Source organism: Aplysia californica, unplaced genomic scaffold, assembly GCF_000002075.1.
Source record: "Aplysia californica isolate F4 #8 unplaced genomic scaffold, AplCal3.0 scaffold00014, whole genome shotgun sequence".
NCBI lineage: Eukaryota > Metazoa > Mollusca > Gastropoda > Aplysiida > Aplysiidae > Aplysia > Aplysia californica.
In genome coordinates this window covers 2025476-2045142 of record NW_004797284.1, presented here as the reverse complement: position 1 = coordinate 2045142, position 19667 = coordinate 2025476, and the positions used below count along the sequence as shown (strand labels likewise).

The 19667-nt window shown below is 41.4% G+C and overlaps 3 protein-coding genes across 3 annotated transcripts; all 3 read right to left on the bottom strand.

Annotated features, from left to right (window-relative positions):
- Window positions 1-941: 941 nt before the first annotated feature.
- Window positions 942-3961, bottom strand: LOC101856706 (acetylcholine-binding protein-like). Its single transcript, XM_035970970.1, has 2 exons — window positions 3926-3961; window positions 942-1890 (listed from the first exon to the last, which is right to left on the bottom strand). Exons 1-2 carry the CDS (start codon window positions 3959-3961, stop codon window positions 1177-1179), a joined length of 750 nt encoding a protein of 249 aa, XP_035826863.1. The 3' UTR covers window positions 942-1176.
- Window positions 3962-9352: 5391 nt separating this feature from the next.
- LOC101852526 (acetylcholine-binding protein-like) lies at window positions 9353-10582 on the bottom strand. The gene is made up of 2 exons (XM_005090252.3): window positions 10540-10582; window positions 9353-10008 (listed from the first exon to the last, which is right to left on the bottom strand). The coding sequence occupies exons 1-2, from the start codon at window positions 10580-10582 to the stop codon at window positions 9353-9355; spliced, it is 699 nt and encodes a 232-aa protein (XP_005090309.1).
- Window positions 10583-15380: 4798 nt separating this feature from the next.
- Window positions 15381-17156, bottom strand: LOC101856484 (acetylcholine-binding protein-like). The gene is made up of 2 exons (XM_035970965.1): window positions 17114-17156; window positions 15381-16045 (listed from the first exon to the last, which is right to left on the bottom strand). Exons 1-2 carry the CDS (start codon window positions 17154-17156, stop codon window positions 15402-15404), a joined length of 687 nt encoding a protein of 228 aa, XP_035826858.1. The 3' UTR covers window positions 15381-15401.
- Between the last annotated feature and the right edge of the window lie 2511 nt (window positions 17157-19667).

Genomic DNA, 19667 nt, shown 5'->3' with positions numbered 1-19667 from the left:
TACGTACGATTAGAGTAAGGCGCTGGACATAGCAGTTAACCTTCCCCATACGTTATGAGAACGTTGTCTGTGATAAAAGAACAAGCGACGAATGAAATCATCGCATGTTATAAAATTACTATGTAATAAGTGTCAGGAAATACTGGAAATAATCCCCCCCCCCAAACCTCCTCCAGGTGAGTCAACAGAATTTGTCCCGCCAATCATAACACAGACATCTAGACTCACCAACCGCCCCGCTCAAACCTCCCAGCTGAAGGTAAGGGCCATGGCATCATAATGAAACTGTCCCACGTCACCATAAGCACGGTGCTTAACCGACCTTAAACCAGCATCGAAGTGTCTAGAACCCTCCCCCCACCCACACCCCTCGACCCATTGTCTAGATAGGTCATGAAGCGCCTTGGCTTTGAATTTAGAAATACAATAACACATCCCCTGTCCTTCAACTCCACCCCCCACCCGCCCACCCGCCCACCCACCCCAAAAATTACAGCAGAACAACAACAACAACATTACTGGCAAAAATCAGGACCGGTCATTTCTCTGGGCTTCGGGCCTACAAAAATAGAATAGACAAAACATCGGACCCAATATGTCCATTGTGCAGCGAGGAGCCCCAAGATTTGGAGCACTGGCTGCAGAGATGCCCCGCCACGGAGGCCCGGCGGTGGCATCTCTTCGGGGAGGATTCAGGGAGGTTGGACTGCCTCACCCGCTACCCAAGGGAGGCGGTGGCCCTGGCGAAGAGCACACTCTTCGGGGCTCCGAACATTTCGAACGGATAGGCTACCACACACACACACACACACAAAACAACAACAAAATTGAAAAAAAGTAAAAAAGACAAGGAAAAAAACAACAGACAGATAAAGGCAGAATAGGAGACTGCAAAACATTTTCTGGAAATAAAATGATGAATTAAGAACAAAGGCATGATGTAAATGAAAACAAGTATCGTTTATTTCAAGGGATCCAAATCAAAATGGTTGACATCAGAAAAATGTTCTTAACCATGGTGAGTTCAAGAAATGCATGTTCTGTCCCTACTTCCACACATACTCTCTGCATCTGGGATTCTGTTGCAACAAATTCCACCATTCAAACAAACAGACGCTCAGAGTCAATCATCAGACAAACAGGAGTTGATCAACTCACACCAGATTTTGGACCATCCTACTTTCTTCTGAAGCTGAAGGTGAAGGTCAGAGCATCGTAATAGAACTGCTCGGGGTCACCGGAAGCGTAGGGCTCCACAGATTTGCTGACGTCACCAGACAGAAGCTCGTAGGGGGAGGCTCCGTTGAAAGCCGACTCCAGATGGAAGGTCCAGTTGTCCTTGGGCTCCCTGAGATGGAACAGCTCATTTCCCAAACCGTAGGAGCCAAGTTGGAGGTGGCAGGTGGCGCCAGTGTAGGTGTTCACACCACTCAGGTCACAGTTGATGGACACCTGGACTCTTTCAATTTCCAGCAACTCACCTCCGGCAAAGACGATGACCTCACGGTTCAACACATGCTCCTGGCTAGCAGAGTTGTAGAAAGTACTGTCAGGAGTCCAGATGTTGGTGGCCGCAGCATACACACAGGATACGTTGTACGTGGCCTCGTCAAAGGCCAAATTACGGTCAGCCCACAGAACCCTTCTTCTGGCAATCAAAGTGACCAGGTTGTTGGCACTGTCCACATCAACGACATCCAATTTGGTCAGACGCATGTCCACATCCAGGGGTCCGGAGTCGTCGGGTTGGGGGAATCCTGGGGAGGCTTTTCCGCTGACCCAGTTGTACAGTTCGTTGTAGCGGCTTGCCGAGGAGGCGCCTGGGGGGGATGAGGAGGAGAATAAGTTAAAGTTGAAAAATATGAGTTGTTTTTGATAATGTTTAAAGGACTTTCAAACACTAATAGAAGAGTTGTTTGTGCAAGCCAGAGTCGTTCTGGAGATGTTTGAGAAACCTCTACACAGAGGTAAGTTCATGACTAAGAGGAGTTCGGCACTGGGAACCGAGGACAGGACAAACACCAACCAAGGCTTGAGTAAGTTTGTAGCCATCTAGTTTCCAACAACAGGTGCACTCGATACTTAGTGCATACATATCTATAAAATGTTCGCAAATGCTGATGATGTGTAAGTCTTTTAGTTACAATTTTCTGGTGGAACGCCCGCTGTCTTTCGCTTTTCAAGACAACAGTGAAGTCAATAAACGCTCAATCACTATGTATATTATTATTATAGCAAGCAATGGGAATGTCAACGATATAGGCGTATTACAATCATTATTTTACAGTTAGAACTGACATAATGGCACATAGATTTACGTAATGAAAAGAATACTGTACTGCGAAATGAAACGTTGCCGTATGCTAGGCTCTACACAGCAAAATAATTTGTTCATCAAACAGAACGTTATAAGTTTTAGATAACAGATGCCATAGGCGTGCTTTTCAACGAATCGTCCTTTTTGCACAATATGTGCTTGGTAGAGTTCAACGCATTTTCCTGGAATTTTCTAGCATTTCTTCGGTATCAAAGAAACCAAACAACTTTTGACAGAGACAGTCAAATACATTACACATTACTTGCTCGGTGCCTGTAACTATCTGTTAAAAAAACCGCCACATTTGCTATAATGAACACTCGAACTCAAAGAAATTGAAGGACAGGCAGTGTCGACTTCACTGAATCCGAGTTACACTGTATGAAAATATTGTAATGGTGAGCGACAAAATCCTCTGCGCGATTTGAATCTGGGAATACGGTACATGAGTACTTCTGTTCTGTTACTCTGTCGTCATAGAAGATATGTGTGACGACATCAAATGGTTAATAGTAGTTGACAGTTGTGAGGCAGCGTGGTGGAATCAGGCTCTCGTCAAAATAATCAAAATGAAAAAACTTGCATTTTTCCGCAGTTTGTGAATTTTTATTAAATTTTTGTCTTTTGGCTCAACACCTTTCATGCCCATTAGAGAACTCATTTCTGTGTGGATTTTTCTGAAAAGCGTTGATTAAAGGCATAAAAAATGTAAATCTTCAGTTACCACGGACTCTTAAGCTAAAGAAATAACTAATCTTTGGCGCCATTTTCTCACTAATATTACCTCTGAAAACAGGTGACCCCCACCTCCTTCTTTTGCAAATATCTCGACTTGTATTCAAGACAAATAGATATTTTTTTGCATCCAAATGAAATAAAGACAAGTGAACAAGCTTTAAGATGATACCAATAACTCTACATGCCCAAAAATTGACGAGAGACTGATTCCACCACGCTGCCTCACAATTTTTATGTGTATTTACGTCAGAAAGTGCCTTTCTCTTTTTCTCCAGATCTGACTCAAACAAGAATCGAGTGTCATTGTTTGTCATTTTGTTACGCTAAAATACTTCTTTGAGATCACAGACAAAGGGCATTATGAAGAAGGAAGGGCGGTAAAAGACGGAAAAAATCAGTTGCTCTGCATGTTGAAGAACTAGCAGGGTACTACCTCTGAGATCTACCAGGAGGAACACACAAACAGGAAAAGACAATGTGAAGTTCATATTAAAAAAAAGATTTTAAACAATAATCAAAACATATTAAATGAACCTCGGTAAAAAGTACAAGAGTTCAACAAAAAATCTCACCAGCAAACGTGAGAGCGATGCACAGAAGGATGAAGCGAGCCATGGTTCCTGATCTCTGGAGGGAGTTGGTGAAGATACAGGGAACACTGCAACCTTTTTATATACAGCTGGCTTCTCTTTGTACCAATTGTGTACTTTTCTCAGTACCTTCTTTTTTTTGCTCTTTTTTATTGTAATAACGCTATCTATTCTAAAAGTAAGACGCTTGTCTCTTTCAGTGACGATGAGATCATTGTACGAAAATGCACGACAGCATAAAAAATGTAGGTCAGTGTGCCTTGCTTAATTAACAGCTCACCAGGATCGAGTATTCCGGCGCGGTTTTCCTTTTCATGGCGCGAAGGCCGTAGCGTGGATATGTAGGACTTTGAAACACACAATATCTACTCTGTTGTTCATTCTAGTCGTTTCTTTCTGATTTGACCAACTTTTATGTTGAACCTAATAATGCACCAAAAGGCAAACAAAAGAAAGAAAAATAAGAAAAAAATGTATTTTTTATCAATATGGGTCACGGCAGGATGGCGTCATGGGCTCACCAGTTTTTGGTCCTACAGAGATATTGTTATCATCTCACAGACTGTTCATTTGCCTTGCCTTTGCTGAAAATGAAATATCCATCAATCTGGTCTAGAAATTGAGATATATGATATTAAATGAGGCGGGGGTTTGTTGATGTCAGATTTAGAATTAGCGAGTAAGCAGCCGCCAAAGTTTGATAACTACTAAAGTTTGAGTGTCCGTAGCTGGAAAACTGTAATTTGACATCTTCTTGGGCCTTTGATCCACGTTTCTTTTTATAGTAAAATCCAGCCTGGAATGTCTTTTACAAGGATTTAATATAATGTCCAACCTCCCCCCCCCCCCACCCCTTCTAAAAAAAAAGAAGAAAAATTGATGAAAATTGCCTGAACAATTTTTAAAAGAAAGTAATTTTCATCGATTTGATTATTTGAAAGAGCGGCTGATTCCACCCCAAAGTCGCACAACTGTTCTACACGCCTCTCCCCGGCCTGCCTTTAGAACGACAACCTAACGTTTGGGGCTTGGACAACCCTCAGACAACTATGTACTGCCTTTGCCTATACCTCAACAGTCGTGGCTAATAAATGACGCAGTCTTCCTGTAACTTCTCTTTGGAACAATTATTCTTTAATGTATTTAAGTAAAAATAGAAATTAATAACCATTCTATTTTATTGCCCCCCCCCCATCCCCCCACCCCCCCCTCTTCCCAAGTGTATGCGTGAATAAGACAATTAATCAGGGAGCGGTGGTGGGATGGTTAGTGCGCTGGTCTCCGAACAGAAAAGTCCGGGTTCGAGCCTCGTTTAGGACACGGATTTTTTTTCGCCCCCTCCCCCGTGCCCACCCAGCAGCGATAGGTACCTGACTTTGAGTTAGGGAAGTAAAGGCGGCGTGGAAAGGAACTGCCCACCCAGCAGTGATGGGTACCTGACTTCGAGTTAGGGAAGTAAAGGCGGCGTGGAAAGGAACTGGCCACCCTACCACAATATGCCGAAGGCCCAGGAAGTTGCCTCACTAACAAGGCAATCCTCATTGTCCGGATCGGATGCGAGAACAACTTTACTTTTCAATACAATTAATAATACACAAGGTCACAGACACAAACAAACACACACACACACCCAGAATGCCAACAGACACCTCCCGGGGGGGGGGGGGGGATTGAGTTAGGGTCATCGTGTTTTGCTCAAGGACACACCCCCACTGATTGCACTAGATCTATACCTGGTTTGTTTATTTAACTCAATTCGCAGTTTTCTATTTTATCTTAAAGATATCAGGTCGGAGGTCGGAGAAGTATGTTTCACGCAAAGATCTGACCTCCAGAATTAGATCTAAGTAAAAATGTATGGCAGCACAGTGAAATCAGGCGCTCGTCAGAATAATAAATAAAATAAACGGATACTATAGCCCGTTCTTGATAAAAAGGTTGGCTAAAGATAATGTGCAGAAAATCACATACCATATCTGGGACAACATTCTGTTATACTCATGCCAGTCCACGTTTGTATTTTATCTATCCATGTTATTCTTTGTCTTCCTCTGGCTCTCCTGCCTCACATCTTTTAGCAAGTGAAAAAAGCGTCCTCAAATATCACTTGTGACGCCACCTAAGAATTTGTGCATGCTGTTTCTCTTTCTTGTCCTTTTATTTCTCAAGTTTTGATAGTCACATCTGTAGTCTGACTGAAATAGTCTGACTGAAATAGTCTGACTGAAATAGTCTGACTGAAATAGTCTGACTGAAATAGTCTGACTGAAATAGTCTGACTGAAATACGAGTGACTGAAATTGGTGGTATTTGTCTTGTATTTTTCATAAGAAGCTCTTGCCTTTTCCATTTCATGTTTCGTCATTTGAAGCCCAAATTGTGACATCAAGGAGAAAACTATCCTCCTAAATATTTATCTTTCTAACTTTATGTTGAATTAAACAATATCCTTTTTTGTCGGATCATTTGAGAGGCAGCGTGATGGAATCAGGCTCTCGTCAAAATAATCAAAGTGAAGAAACTTGCATTTTACCGCAGGTTTGTGAATATTTATAAAATTTTTGTGTTTTTTTTGCTCAAAACCTTTCATGCCCATTAAATAACTAATTTCTGTGTGGATTTTTCTGAAAAACGCTGATTAAAGGCACAATAAATGTAAACTTTCACTTGCCACGGACTCTTACGTTAAGGAAATAACTAATCTTTGGCAGCCATTTTCTAACTAATTCTACGTCTGAAAACAGGCGACACCATCTCCTTCATTCGCAAATATCTCAACTTGTACTCAAGCAAGTGAACAAGCTTTAAGATGATACCAAAAACTCTACATGCTCAAAAATTGACGAGAGCCTGATTCCACCACACTGCCTCACATTTGTTCCCTCTGTAAAAGTAATCTTTTCATCGACTATCTCAAAGTGAGCATTGATCATGCAGTCTAGATGTGAGGGATTTTTTAGGACGCTCAGCCAAGTGTCACATGTCCTTTCTCCCTGTTATAGTATATGTTCTGTCTTTGGACTGTGTTTGTATTGCGGGTTGGCAAGCTTCAGTGCTTTTGGAATCAGTCAAGTCGTTGTTCTGACTTCTTGTGTTTTGGTGTTTTGCTGAAAAGAATTAAATACCAGCTTCGTCTGCGTAATGGTCATGTCAAGTGCCTTGTTGTAAATACGTGAAAGATGTGAGATACATAATATGTGAGGCACTGTGGTGGAATCAGGCTCTTGTAAAAATAATCAAAGTGAAGAAACTTGCATTTTTCTGCAGGTTTGTGAATTTTTATTAATTTTTTGTTTTTTGGTTCAACACCTTCATGCCCATTAAAGAACTCATTTCTGTGTGGATTTTTCTGAAAACTTTGATTAAAGTTACAATAAATGTACATTTTCAGTTGCCACGGACTCTTAAGCTAAGGAAATGACTAATCTTTGGTGGCCATTTTGGCACTAATTTTACCTCTGAAAACAGGTGACCCTCACCTCCTCCATTTGCAAATATTTCGACCTGTATTCAAGATAATAAATGGATATTTTTTTCATCAAAATAATGACAAGTGAACAAGCTTTAAGATGATACCAATAACTCTACATGTCCAAAAATTGACGAGAGCCTGATTCCACCACGCTGCCTCACATATATTATGTGAGAAATTATTTTTGTAGAGTTTCTCCGTGTTTCTCACCACCAAATTCTGCGAAGACAGGTCAGCTCTGACACACAGTTTGTGACAGTCATCGTCCTCGTTATTACACTCTCTGTGGTACGCTGTGTCCCTAATGGTCCTCGAAGATTTGTCTCTTTCTCTTTCCCCCCTGCTGTTAGAGAGATGTGTGCATATTTCAATCCAGTTATCGTCCTGTTAAAATCTTTTGTAGATTTGGTAGGTCTCCCTCCCCCTTTTTCCCTTCTCTCTCCACTTTCCCTTCCATAACCATAGCATTACAATCATACAAGATTCTCCACTGAATACTGTTTTTCTAAAGAGTCTGTAATGAATGAGGTCACGTGTCTCGGTCAAAGTTGTCTGTTCATAGTTCCTCTAGATTTCCTCAGAATCCAATAATTTGACGTACCTGAGATCCACGGGATCTAGATTTTTTTTTCTGTTTTTGTTTTGAATGGATGTACCTTTTTTTGAAAAAATGCCTCCTGCTATTAGCTTTTTCTCCCATGCTTCCCAACTAGGATAGTGTCGGTTGGGGGGGGGGGGGGGCGTAAACGTGCCTTCACTCTGTTGGGGTTTTTTTTTTGGGGGGGGGGGGTTCATTGCGTGTGTGTGTGTGAGAGAGAGAGAGAGAGAGAGAGAGAGAGAGAGAGAGAGAGAGAGAGAGAGAGAGAGAGAGAAAGAGAGAGAGAGAGAGAGAGAGAGAGAGAGATTTCATCGACCCCCCTCCACTTCTCTGCGGAGTTGCTGTCTCCTACTCATCCTGGGTTGACTCTCACTTGTTGGGTACATGCGTCCTTCTGTTATGTCATCCTGAATTGTGTCGAGCGGGCAGCGAAACTTATAGAATTTACGAACTCTCAAGAGTGTAGAAACTTTAAGTTTTTTTTAGCTTTAGTAAGAGTTTTACGGCACTTACAACACAGTAAGGTTATATAAGTGCCGACGATTAGATGTTTTACAAAAGAGAAACAAGCATAAAAAAGGAGAAGAGATCAGGGCGACAGATTTTTTCTCGAAAAGAAGGAGCAAACCACTCCAGGGCACCCGCCAACCGCCCACTGAAACTTTAAAAAACACGTTAGTGTACAGTAAGGCGGCGTTAGACATAGCTGTGAACGCTTTTCAAATATAGTGTAAGTCTACACAACATATACGTCTACACAACAACAGATCTGTGATAAAGTTGAGGAATAAGATCAGCCCGTGGTGTAAAATAATATTCGAAGTAAATTAATTACTTTTTTACTTTTCACTTTTCCTTCCTCTGGTATCCTTAGAAGTAAATGTCAAGATACGTACGACGCTCCCCACCCAGCAGTGCTTACAGGATTTGTCCGCCATCACAAGACAGTGTATGACAAACACTCGACTCATTGGGCGCTCCACTTGACTCTAAAATCAGAAGGTGAACGTCGGGGCCTTATAGAGGAACCATCCTATATCACCATCAAAATAATGGCAGACAGACCTAGAGACAACACCGAAAACATACTTTCTACATACCCTTGCCCCCTGTCTCTCTCTCTCTCTCTCTCTCGATACGTCAAAATGTACATTGATTTGCAGTTTTAAGAAACAGCAACAAATCATCCATCTTCTCCGAACCCACATTCCTCCCCAATCCCCCGCAAGGTTAGAAGAGATGCGAACAAGTAGTTGAGAGAGCGGAGAAAGGTAGGCAAACAGACTAACGCACAAAAACCCAAAACAGACGGTAAAATATTTTCTGGAAAAGATTGGGGAAATTGCAAAACAAAACTATGATATGAAAAGGAAAACAAGTCTGGTTCATTTTAGGGGATCCAAATCAAAACTTTGTTGACAACAGAAAAATTACAGTACAATTTTTGCACACTTTAAAAAGTTCAGAAATGTTCTGAACAATACTTAGACCAAGGAATACATCTTCTGTCACCCTTTCTGTAGATACATTCTTTTTTCTTTGTCTGGGAATCCATAGAAACAAAGTCAATCGGTAGAGCAAACAGACGCCTAGAGTCAATCATCAAACAGACAGGAGTTGATCAACCCACAACAGACTTATTGACCGCCCCACTTTCTCCTAAAGGTGAAGGTGAAGGTCAGGGCATCGTAGTAGTGCTGCGCGGGGGCATTGTAAAGGTAAGGCTCCACAGATCTGCTGACATCACCAGACAGAAGCTCGTAGGGGGAGGCTCCGTTGAAAGCCGACTCCAGATTGAAGGTCCAGTTGTCCTTGGGCTCCCTCAGACGCACCAGCTCATTTCCCAAACCGTAGGAGCCAAGTTGGAGGTGGCAGGTGGCGCCAGTGTAGGTGTTCACACCACTCACGTCACAGTTGATGCTGACCTGGACTCTTTCAATTTCCAGCAACTCACCTCCGGCGAAGACGATGACCTCACGGTTCAAAACCTGCTCCTGGCTAGCAGAGTTGTAGAAGGTACTGTCAGGAGTCCAGATGTTGGTGGCCGCAGCATACACACAGGACACGTTAAACTGGGCCTCGTCAAAAGCCAGACTACGGTCAGCCCACAGAACCCTTCTTCTGGCGACCACGGTGACAAGTTGGTTGGCACTGTCCACATCAACGACGTCCAGCTTGGTCAGACGCATGTCCACATCCAGGGGTCCAGAATCGTCGGGTTGAGGGAAGGCCGGAGAGGCTTTTCCGCTGACCCAGTTGTACAGCTCGTTGTAGCGGCTTGCCGAGGAGGCGCCTGGGGGGATGAGGAGGAGAATAAGTTCATTTAAAATGTGGGTGTTGTTTTTGGCAATGTTTTGAATGAGTAGAAGAGCTGTTTGTACATGCAATATTTGTTTTGGAGATTGTTGAGTGACTTCTGAATCCAGATAGGTGAGCTCATGAGTCAGAGAAGTTCGACACTGGGTCTGAGAAATGGACGAAACACCACCACCAATGAAACACGTTTGTGTATAGGTGGAGCTGTTGGCCAAGCGATAAGTTTGGATACGAATGAAAGAAGAAAGGAGGAAGATCCATAGACGTTCAAGGGTCTCGTCCACAGAAGTCAGAAAGCTTAGATGGATGCTTGAATGTCAGCAAAACCACAGGCTTCTAGGCCACGAGAGCCCCCTATAGTCGGATAGATGGTAACACACGTAAAGATTAGGTTCACTGCAGTCCACTACAGCAGTCCACTACGTCTGAGATCTATCAGTTGAACGCACAGATAATAGACAACGGACGGCTTACGTTTTAAAAAAATGAATTCAACAAAATGTCTCACCAGCAAACGTGAGAGCGATGCACAGAAGAATGAAGCGAGCCATGGTTCCTGGTGTCTGGAGGGAGATGGTGAAGACACAGGGAACACTGCAACCTTTTTATATACAGCTGGCTTCTCTTTAACAACTGTCCGTTTTTTCTTAACACGTCTATCGCTTTTTTACGCTTTATAATCACATGTTCTATTCTAAAAGTAAGACATATCGGGGTTTTTTCGGTGACCGTACGAACATGCAATTATGTAGGACAAAACCGTATGTCGGCTAATGACATGCAGCAGCAATGTTGTTTTGTCGTTAAGGCCATTGCGTGGATATGTCGATTTTTGGCTTAAAAATCTATTCCAATTTTTTATTTATTCTATTTATTTTTTTTGCTCGCTTTCTCTTTTTCTGACTTGGCGACTTTTAGATTTGAGCATGTGTGTGCGTCGAAAGTCGAACAAAAGAAAGGGAAATAAAAAGATGCAGTGTCAATCAGTGCACTATATAACTCTAGTGGCTCGATCTTTGTGTCTCTCTTTAGGAGCAACCGCACACTGTTCAGAACTCAACATTGAAACTAAAGTGCACTAAAGTTTTCCTAAGAGCATTATTGAGCCGAGTTTTCATGAGTTCAAACTCCAGAGTTTATGAAGGATTTTATTTTGACCGGTATGTTTCCTTATAATAAACACTGCAGAAGTGATCCATGGCGCTCATATGACCGTATGCAGTTGCGAGCGCCGTAAAACCCTCTACTATATAAAAAAAAAAGAATTAATCCATTGGCTTCCTTTTCAACTAGTACATATTGTGCTCAGTTAATGTTTCCAGCAGCACAGGGCAGCACAGGGCAGCACAAAGGAGAGATCTGTAGGCCTACTGTCTACGTCTTGACACTAACAGGAAAAAACCTTATAATTTTGACTGGGGTTGTTTTACCTCATCTTTTCAAATAAAAATTGTGTTTTATTTCATTTTTTTTAAATCATCATCTTATTTAATCACGGAAATGGCAAATTGGAGCAAAATCAGGCTTTCTGAAATGAAAATTTAAAAAAACTAAAATTTCAAAAAAAACTATCCTTGCTATCACTGAAACAATTACCGATTAATATTCGTAATGAGCAAGCACGCAAAATGACCCTAGTTTGTCTTAAAATGTTATATTATTCGATAATAAGGATGAGGAAAATAAAAGCAGCAGTTCCCTCTATGTTGTTCCGGTATAGTATAAGCATGACTTTGAAAAATCATCCCATTTACATTTCTACTGTGCATAAAAAGAACATATTAATATCCCCCATTTGGGAATGGCCTAAAATCAACTTCGGTCAATAGCACTGCCCTGTGTATGTGACTGTGTGTGTGTGTGTGTGTGTGTGTGTTTGTGTGTGTGTGTGTGTGTGTGTGTGTGTGTGTGTGTGTGTGTGTGTGTGTGCATGTGTGTATGAAGCACCATGGTGAAGTTAGGTGCCCGTCAAAATAAGAAAATGGAAGAAAGTGACATCGCCTCTAAGAAAGAACATTTTTTTTTCGATTTGTATTTGGTTTGATTTAGGGGATTCCCCCACCCCCACCCCTCCCATTATTTTCGAGTCGCCATTTTTATGTTTATTCAAAACTTCATTTCTGTGTGGATATTGCTGAAAACCATTGATCTAAGCCACAAACAGCTGCAACATTGATGATGATGATGACAAACAGCTGCAACATTGATGATGATGATGACAAACAGCCGCAACATTGATGATGATGATGACAAACAGCTGCAACATTGATGATGATGATGACAAACAGCCGCAACATTGATGATGATGATGACAAACAGCCGCAACATTGATGATGATGATGACAAACAGCCGCAACATTTCAGTTTCCGAGGACACTGAGGTTTGAGAGTTACCAACGTTTGCTGGTCATTGTTTTTTAAAAAAGAGGCATTACTTTCTTATTCATGGATATATTTCAAGTACATTTTCACCATCTGAAAATTTAAATGACAGGCAACAAGAACAATATGAAATATGCAAATATATGCTTTAGTTTAGTTTTAGCAAGATTTTACAGCGCTCGCAACTGCATAATAAGGTCATATGAGCACCAAGGGTGGATGTCAACAGAGAAGTACAAACGGGGAATCAGACTTACTCTGCTCACCTCTCTAGCCCCAAGAGAACAAAATCTGCTTCGACTATCAAGTCACCCCGGAAATAGCAGTTCACAAGAGAGTGACACATATACAAAAGAAGTAGAGGAAAAATGACGATAGAAAGGATGAAGAAAGAGAAAGCAACAGTTCCCCGTATGTTGTTCTGGTACAGTATGAGCATGGCATTGATGAATCAGCCCATTTCCAATTTTACTGAGCTTAAGAGTATGTTTATAACCCCCCCCCCCCCTTGGGAATGGATTAAAGACAACTTCAGTTAGTAGCACCACCCTGGAGGGGGGGGCGGGGAGATGGTACTCGTACATACCTACCTGTGTGGTACCACTTTGTAAGAGATTCGGTGGTCTAGCGCTGGTCTCCTCTGCCTGTTCTTCTTTCCCTCCCTCTTCTCATCTCCCGTCTTCTACCCCAAGCCCCACGCCTTTGAGTTTGTGTCAAAGGGAGTGTTAGATACACCCCCCAACTCTTCCCTGCCCCCCCCCCCTTTCTACTTAACCATCCAATACCCTTCCAATCCTATTGTACGATGTAATGCCTCCATGCACAGACCAACAGTCGCGTCGGTGGCCTTGTGGTTAGGCTACCGGATTCATACACGTGAGATTGAGGGTTCGGGGGTTCGAGCCTCGGCTCGGTCCGACATTGTGTCCTTGGGAAATACGCTTTAAACGAATTTCCAGTTTGGCTCGGTCCTTTCGGATATGGGCGTTAAACTCGGAGGCCCCGCCTCTTAAATAACCTAATAGTGTTGATAGGGACATTAAACCTATACCATGTCACCAGTTTCACAGACCAATCACCATCTGTTCCAAATTTCACATCCCTCCAACTGACCGTCTCAAAGTTACCTAGCAAAACGCCAACTCACAAAAGCGTGTATTTTGTTAGAAGATGCTAATGCTGACAGTCCCCCTTTGTGAAGATAAGCCCACAGACGATAAAGGTAAATCAATCGAGGACTTTCTATTCCAAGAACAATAGCATCTGTCATTTAAAAGATAATACATTTCCTACCTATCGAAACAATTCACATGTGTCAGGTAACGTGGTCAAATCAAGCGCTGTTCAAAATGATGAAATGAAAGAAACTGGAATTTTCTGGCCGTTAGGCAATTTTTTTCAGAATGTTCTTTTTTAGCTCCGCAACTTTTATCCCCTTTTAAAAACACATTTCCGAGTTGATTTTACTGAAAATCGTTGATTAAAGGCACAGAAAATGTAAATTTACAGTTTCCAAGAACTCTAAAGCTATGGAAGTCAACACATTTTGGCGGCTATTTTCTCGCTAATTTTATATCTGAAAACAGGCAACCCCATCTCATTCGATCAAAATCAAAAATATCTCCAGTTCTATTCAAGATAGATGAGTATTTTTTCAAATATGGGCAAATGACCAAGCTGTAAGATGATTCCATCAACTCCAGAAATATGCCCCAAAATTGACAAGCGCCTGGTTCCGCCACGTCGTGAGACATGTAATGCCTCACTCCTTGAATGCATCTGTTGTGCTCTAGTCCTGCTTCCACATTTAGACCACACTATCTCATATAATACCGTTTTGGAGAATGTTATTCTCGAGGAACATTGGAAAATGGTCATACGGCACAGAATAACTTTCTCCAAAACGGTATTATGTGAGACAGTGTGGTCAAATCAGTCGCTCGTCGAAATAGTGAAATTGAAGATACCAGCATGCTTATCGAATTACCGGGGGGGGGGGGTTGTTTTCTCTATAACCAAATAAATATACACACCAATGGAACCAAACTTCTCTTATAGGTAGGGCAATGCCCATTTTTGGTGTAGGTCAAGATTTCTGGTAACTCCCGAAATCTGGGTTAGCTCGGTTGTCCTTAAAAGTGACCATGTTAATTATGTCAGTTGAGTTGTGCGTGATTTTGTTGGGTTTGAAGTATATAATATTTCGTTCACATTTGAACATTATACTTTTATGTTCGAGTTGCTATATGACTTTTAAAGTTGTAATGTATCTTTTTTTTGTAATTACAATGTGGCAACTGAAGTCACATTGACATTTTTCGAACCGTTGGACAGTGTTTGTCGATCTTCTGTGTTCCCATTTGTTTGAACACCTTCTATGCTATTTTGAGTTTGAAAATATTAGGCGTATATTTGATGGAGAAAAAATACATACCCTTTCACTCTATCCCTCAGTATAATAATATGTGGCACAAGATACACTGCCTTTAAACTTTAAATAATGACAAAAAACAACATCAACAACAACATCAGCAACAACAACAACAACAACAACTACGGATTATTATTATCTCAGTCGAGAAAATATAGAACAGAATTTAAGAAACAAACAAAAACTTGAAAGAGTACAAAACAGACAAAGACAGAATAAAACCTGGAACAACATCAACGTAGTTTCTAAAAAAAAAACTCAGAAAAATTGTACAAATAATTGATAAAGAAAAAAATCAAGCCATTATGTTTATGTTTCAAGTCGTTTATTCAAAGTTATTCAAATCCTAACTTTGTTGTCATTAGAACATATGATTCAATCTTCTCAAACGTTAGTAAGTATTGAAACATTCTAAACTATGCTGAGACAAGTTTATTGTTCTGTCCCCATTTCGGCAGAACCCTTCTGTATCAGGGAGACAATTATTGCAGCAAACGCCACCATCAATCATACAAATGACAAGAGTTGATCAACCCACACCAGATTTATTGACCGTCCTACTTTCTTCTGAAGCTGAAGGTGAAGGTCAGGGCATCGTAATAGAACTGCTCGGGGTCACCGGAAGCGTAGGGCTCCACAGATCTGCTGACGTCACCAGACAGAAGCTCGTAGGGGGAGGCTCCGTTGAAAGCCGACTCCAGATGGAAGGTCCAGTTGTCCTTGGGCTCTCTCAGACGGAACAGCTCATTTCCCAAACCGTAGGAGCCAAGTTGGAGGTGGCAGGTGGCGCCAGTGTAGGTGTTCACACCTTTGACATTACAGTTGATGGTCACCTGGACTCTTTCAATTTCCAGCAACTCACCTCCGGCAAATACGATGACCTCACGGTTCAAAACCTGCTCCTGGCTAGCAGAGTTGTAGAAGGTACTGTCAGGAGTCCAGATGTTGGTGGCCGCAGCATACACACATGACACGTTGTACAAAGAGTCATCGAAGGACAGACTACGGTCAGCCCACAGAACCCTTCTCCTGGCGATCAAAGTGACCAGGTTGTTGGCACTGTCCACACCAACGATGTCCAGTTTGGTCAGACGCATGTCCACATCCAGGGGTCCGGAGTCGTCGGGTTGGGGGAATCCTGGGGAGGCTTTTCCGCTGACCCAGTTGTACAGTTCGTTGTAGCGGCTTGCCGAGGAGGCGCCTGGGGGGTGAGGAGAAGAATAAGTTAAAGGTGAAATAGTAAGACAAATTTAATGATGTGTGAATGACTTCTAAATATGCGTAAGCTTAAGTGTGAGAGGAGTTTGAAATTGGGATCTTTGGAAAAGAAAATCTGCGAAAAAGCTGTGTGTATTTCGATAAATTTATACAGATCAGAATAAAGACGACTGTAACAACAAAGGAAGAAGACATAATATAAATATAAAAGATTCTCGTATATAACAGCTGCTAATTATTTTGGATTTTAGTGCGTCTGAATTTCATCAAAGAAATGTTTTGTTATGAATGGCAGGTTTGATCGGATATTTGCTACAGTATAGAATGCGATCATCTTGTTCTTATGCTGAACCAGAATTGTGACATAAACATTATATTTGCCTGAAAAAAGATCCTTTCAACTGTAGTTGCAGACTTCCCTTACAGCTTTGATTTCTACAAGCACAAAGTTAACAACGTAACAAAGGATCGGGGATATTGAGGTTGACAAATTACAGTGTTTGCCTCTCATTATAAAAATCTCTTTTTAGAAACCTTCCAGCGACGAAAGAAAGTGTCCCTCTGAAATGTTCCCCTTTGTCCAATTCTGTTATCCGTTTTTCTCCTAAGTGCAAGTTAAACAAATTAAAGATCCTTTTGTTGCTGGTCCTAATAGCAGTAGAAGTAAGCTTCGGCTGTCACCCTGATGAAACTCAAAACTAATTCCTACCAAAGCGGTAAAAAGTCTTGTTAGAATGAAAATATAGAGTACCTTCGAACCCGCAATACATTTACCTTAAACCTGCATGGGGGTAAGGTAAGAGGCTCTACAAATTCAAAACGACGGTGACAAGGTAAAAAAAATCTGTTGCATTGCAGGTTGAAGAACCAGCATGAGAAAGTCGACTACCCTTGAGATCAAGCGAGGGAACACACAGAGGGACAGTTAACGAACGACAAACAAAAGAGACCCAAACAAACAACCAACCAAACAAACAAACAAACAAACAAACAAAAACCTATGGAAAATAAACTTCGTTAAAGGGTACAAGATTTCAACAAAATGTCTCACCAGCAAACGTGAGGGCGATGCACAGAAGGATGAAGCGAGCCATGGTTGTTGTTCTTCTCTGGTGGGAGTTGAGTGACCCTACTGAGATAGTTGCAGCCTTTTATAATACAGCTGACTTCTCTTAAACAATAATTATCGTCTAATTTTCTAGTCATTCTTATCACTTTCTAGCATAATCTGTGACACAATTCATTGAAATGAACAACAACATACTATTGTAGGTCACGGCCGCACAGTTTAGGGCCGATGTCATGACCTCTCCCTCTGGGGTTTGAAGATAATGAGGTCAGTGGAAGGAAACAGGGTACTCAAAATGTGTGTCGTTGTTCTGAAATCTGGCACTCGCTATAATATGACACTGCAGATATCCACACTTTTCCAACGGTCGGGGGTCTAGTGTTTCGGCTACTGGAATCGCAATCGTGAGGTTGCGGGTTAGGGGTCCGAGCCTCAGACCCGACGTTGTGTACTTGGGAAAGGCACTTTATACGAATTTTCCTCACTTCACCAAGGTGGGAATCGGTACTTGTGGTCTTGAGGTTATGGTGCTCACTTCTCATTCAATAGATTCTAAAACCTGAGAACGACGGAAAATCCTTTCACCTCCTCTCTAACCATGTTCTGTCGTCTCTTTCGCCTCCCCTCCCCCTTTGCCCCCTCCTCTGGACTCCTTACTCTTTCTGCTGCCTTTGTACTGCTACTCCTTGACTTCATCTTATTGCTGTCTTTCAGACACACCCCTGATCTTAGGGCAGGTAAGATCTAATATCTAGCGTTCTCGGACAAGAGCGAAATATCTCGGCAGTCCAGAATGCAACTTATGCCAGTTAAAGATCCCCTGGTGGTCCGAAATCGATAACAATTGGCTTCAGCAGCCATCCTGGCAAAATTCAAAATTAATTCTTACCAAAGTTCTAAATACTGTAGTCGAAATAAAAATAAAGAGTAGCTTAGAAATCGAAATGTTGCTGTCTTAAACTGGAAGGTGACGGGCCCTACAAAGAAGGGAAAAAAGGTGACAAGTGTAGAAAGTGGCGGGCTACTTTTTTAGTCCATTTTTCCTAATATAGAGAAAAATCGCCTGAAACAAGCATTTTTACATACATTGAGTAATGATAATAGATATTCAAACATAATATTTTGAGAAAAATCTTCACGCTGCATGGGAACGACAGTCATATTGGATTTTTGGCATTTTGTGGTGGGTGATGTATTTTGCTCATCATTATTAGTTTCTCATGATCGATGCATTAATGTTTCGACATTATCTTTCGACAACTTCAATTCACTGACCCAAAATACTTTAACTATTCACTTTTTTAAAGCTCTAGTGTATCTCCAAATTGAGTGAACCCAAAAGATGTTAGGGGTAGAGCAGGTAAAGCCTACAGAACAAAAAACATGAACATGTAGCTCAAATGTAATGCATCAGTGAATTGTATAATAATTTCTCAAAGTGCATCCATTCAAAATTTGAAGACAATATCTTGAAAAACAAAAATAAATGGTGAGAATAATAGAGAGTGGGTTTTGACTTGCTGAGCAGCTCAATCAAATACAATGGCATTCAGAAACATTCCTGTTCTGTTTTGGCTGGTTACCAAGTACACGGGATGCTTTTAATACTGTTATGGTAGTTTTGACACTATGGACTTTACATTCCATCTTGCAATTTCGAGGAATCAGAAGAAAAGTAATTTTACTAACAGAATCTATTATGTATGCTTCCAAAAATTGATATCTGAGCCCAAAACTAGTTTTTTTAAAAACGCGACTGCCCCTAGTCAAAGTTGTATGTCCCACGACTTCCAGTAAATATCTATGACAGATTGAATAACAGCTACAAACAACACTACATGATATGTAAGATGAACCACTGGCACCACGAAGACCCGCTGTGTGTGTTTGATTTTTTTTCAGGAAAGGATAGGGGGTCGGGATAGAGATTGATTGTGGGGAAGGAAGCTATCTTTACATTATGTATGTATACTATAATTCTGATGGCCCCCGACATATGCGTTACTTTATAGATGACACCTAGCGCATTTCAGTATTCCAAAGAGCGTGATCGAGTCGGATTTTGATTGTTTTAAGATTAAGAATTTAATAAGTGGTTGACTTCGATAGCTATGTGTCGTTATGCAGTGTCCAAGTGTCGAGCAATGACTGTTATCTATAGGTGTGTCGGCGACACGGCTTTTAGGTTGGGGGGGAGGTGGGGTTACTTAGGTACCTCACTGAGCAATGCATGATAAAAGTAGCTCGAAAACAGGGCGTTGTCTAATAAACATCATCTTCATTATCGATTTGACAGATTCTGAAAAACGTTACCTAATCCACTTTAATATATCATCATCGTCATCATCATCGTCATCATCATCATCATCATCATCATCATCATCATCGTCATCATCATCATCATCATCATCATCATCATCATCATCATCATCATCATCATCATCATCACGATGTCTCCGCAAAACCCGTAACATCACAAAACGTGACAGGCAGAGAAATGAAGAAGTAAAAGCAGGTATTGGCACTGAGTCCTGCC

Bases quoted from the DNA above. Each gene is read 5' to 3' on its own strand.
- LOC101856706 (XM_035970970.1), bottom strand. From the start codon at position 3,961: ATGAAAAGGAAAACCGCGCCGGAATACTCGATCCTG. The intron at 1,891-3,925 runs GTGAGCTGTTAA...AGTGTTTGAAAG, and splicing joins CGCCGGAATACTCGATCCTG to TCCTTTAAACATTATCAAAA.
- LOC101852526 (XM_005090252.3), bottom strand. From the start codon at position 10,582: ATGGCTCGCTTCATTCTTCTGTGCATCGCTCTCACGTTTGCTG. The intron at 10,009-10,539 runs GTGAGACATTTT...TCATCCCCCCAG, and splicing joins CATCGCTCTCACGTTTGCTG to GCGCCTCCTCGGCAAGCCGC.
- LOC101856484 (XM_035970965.1), bottom strand. From the start codon at position 17,156: ATGGCTCGCTTCATCCTTCTGTGCATCGCCCTCACGTTTGCTG. The intron at 16,046-17,113 runs GTGAGACATTTT...CTCACCCCCCAG, and splicing joins CATCGCCCTCACGTTTGCTG to GCGCCTCCTCGGCAAGCCGC.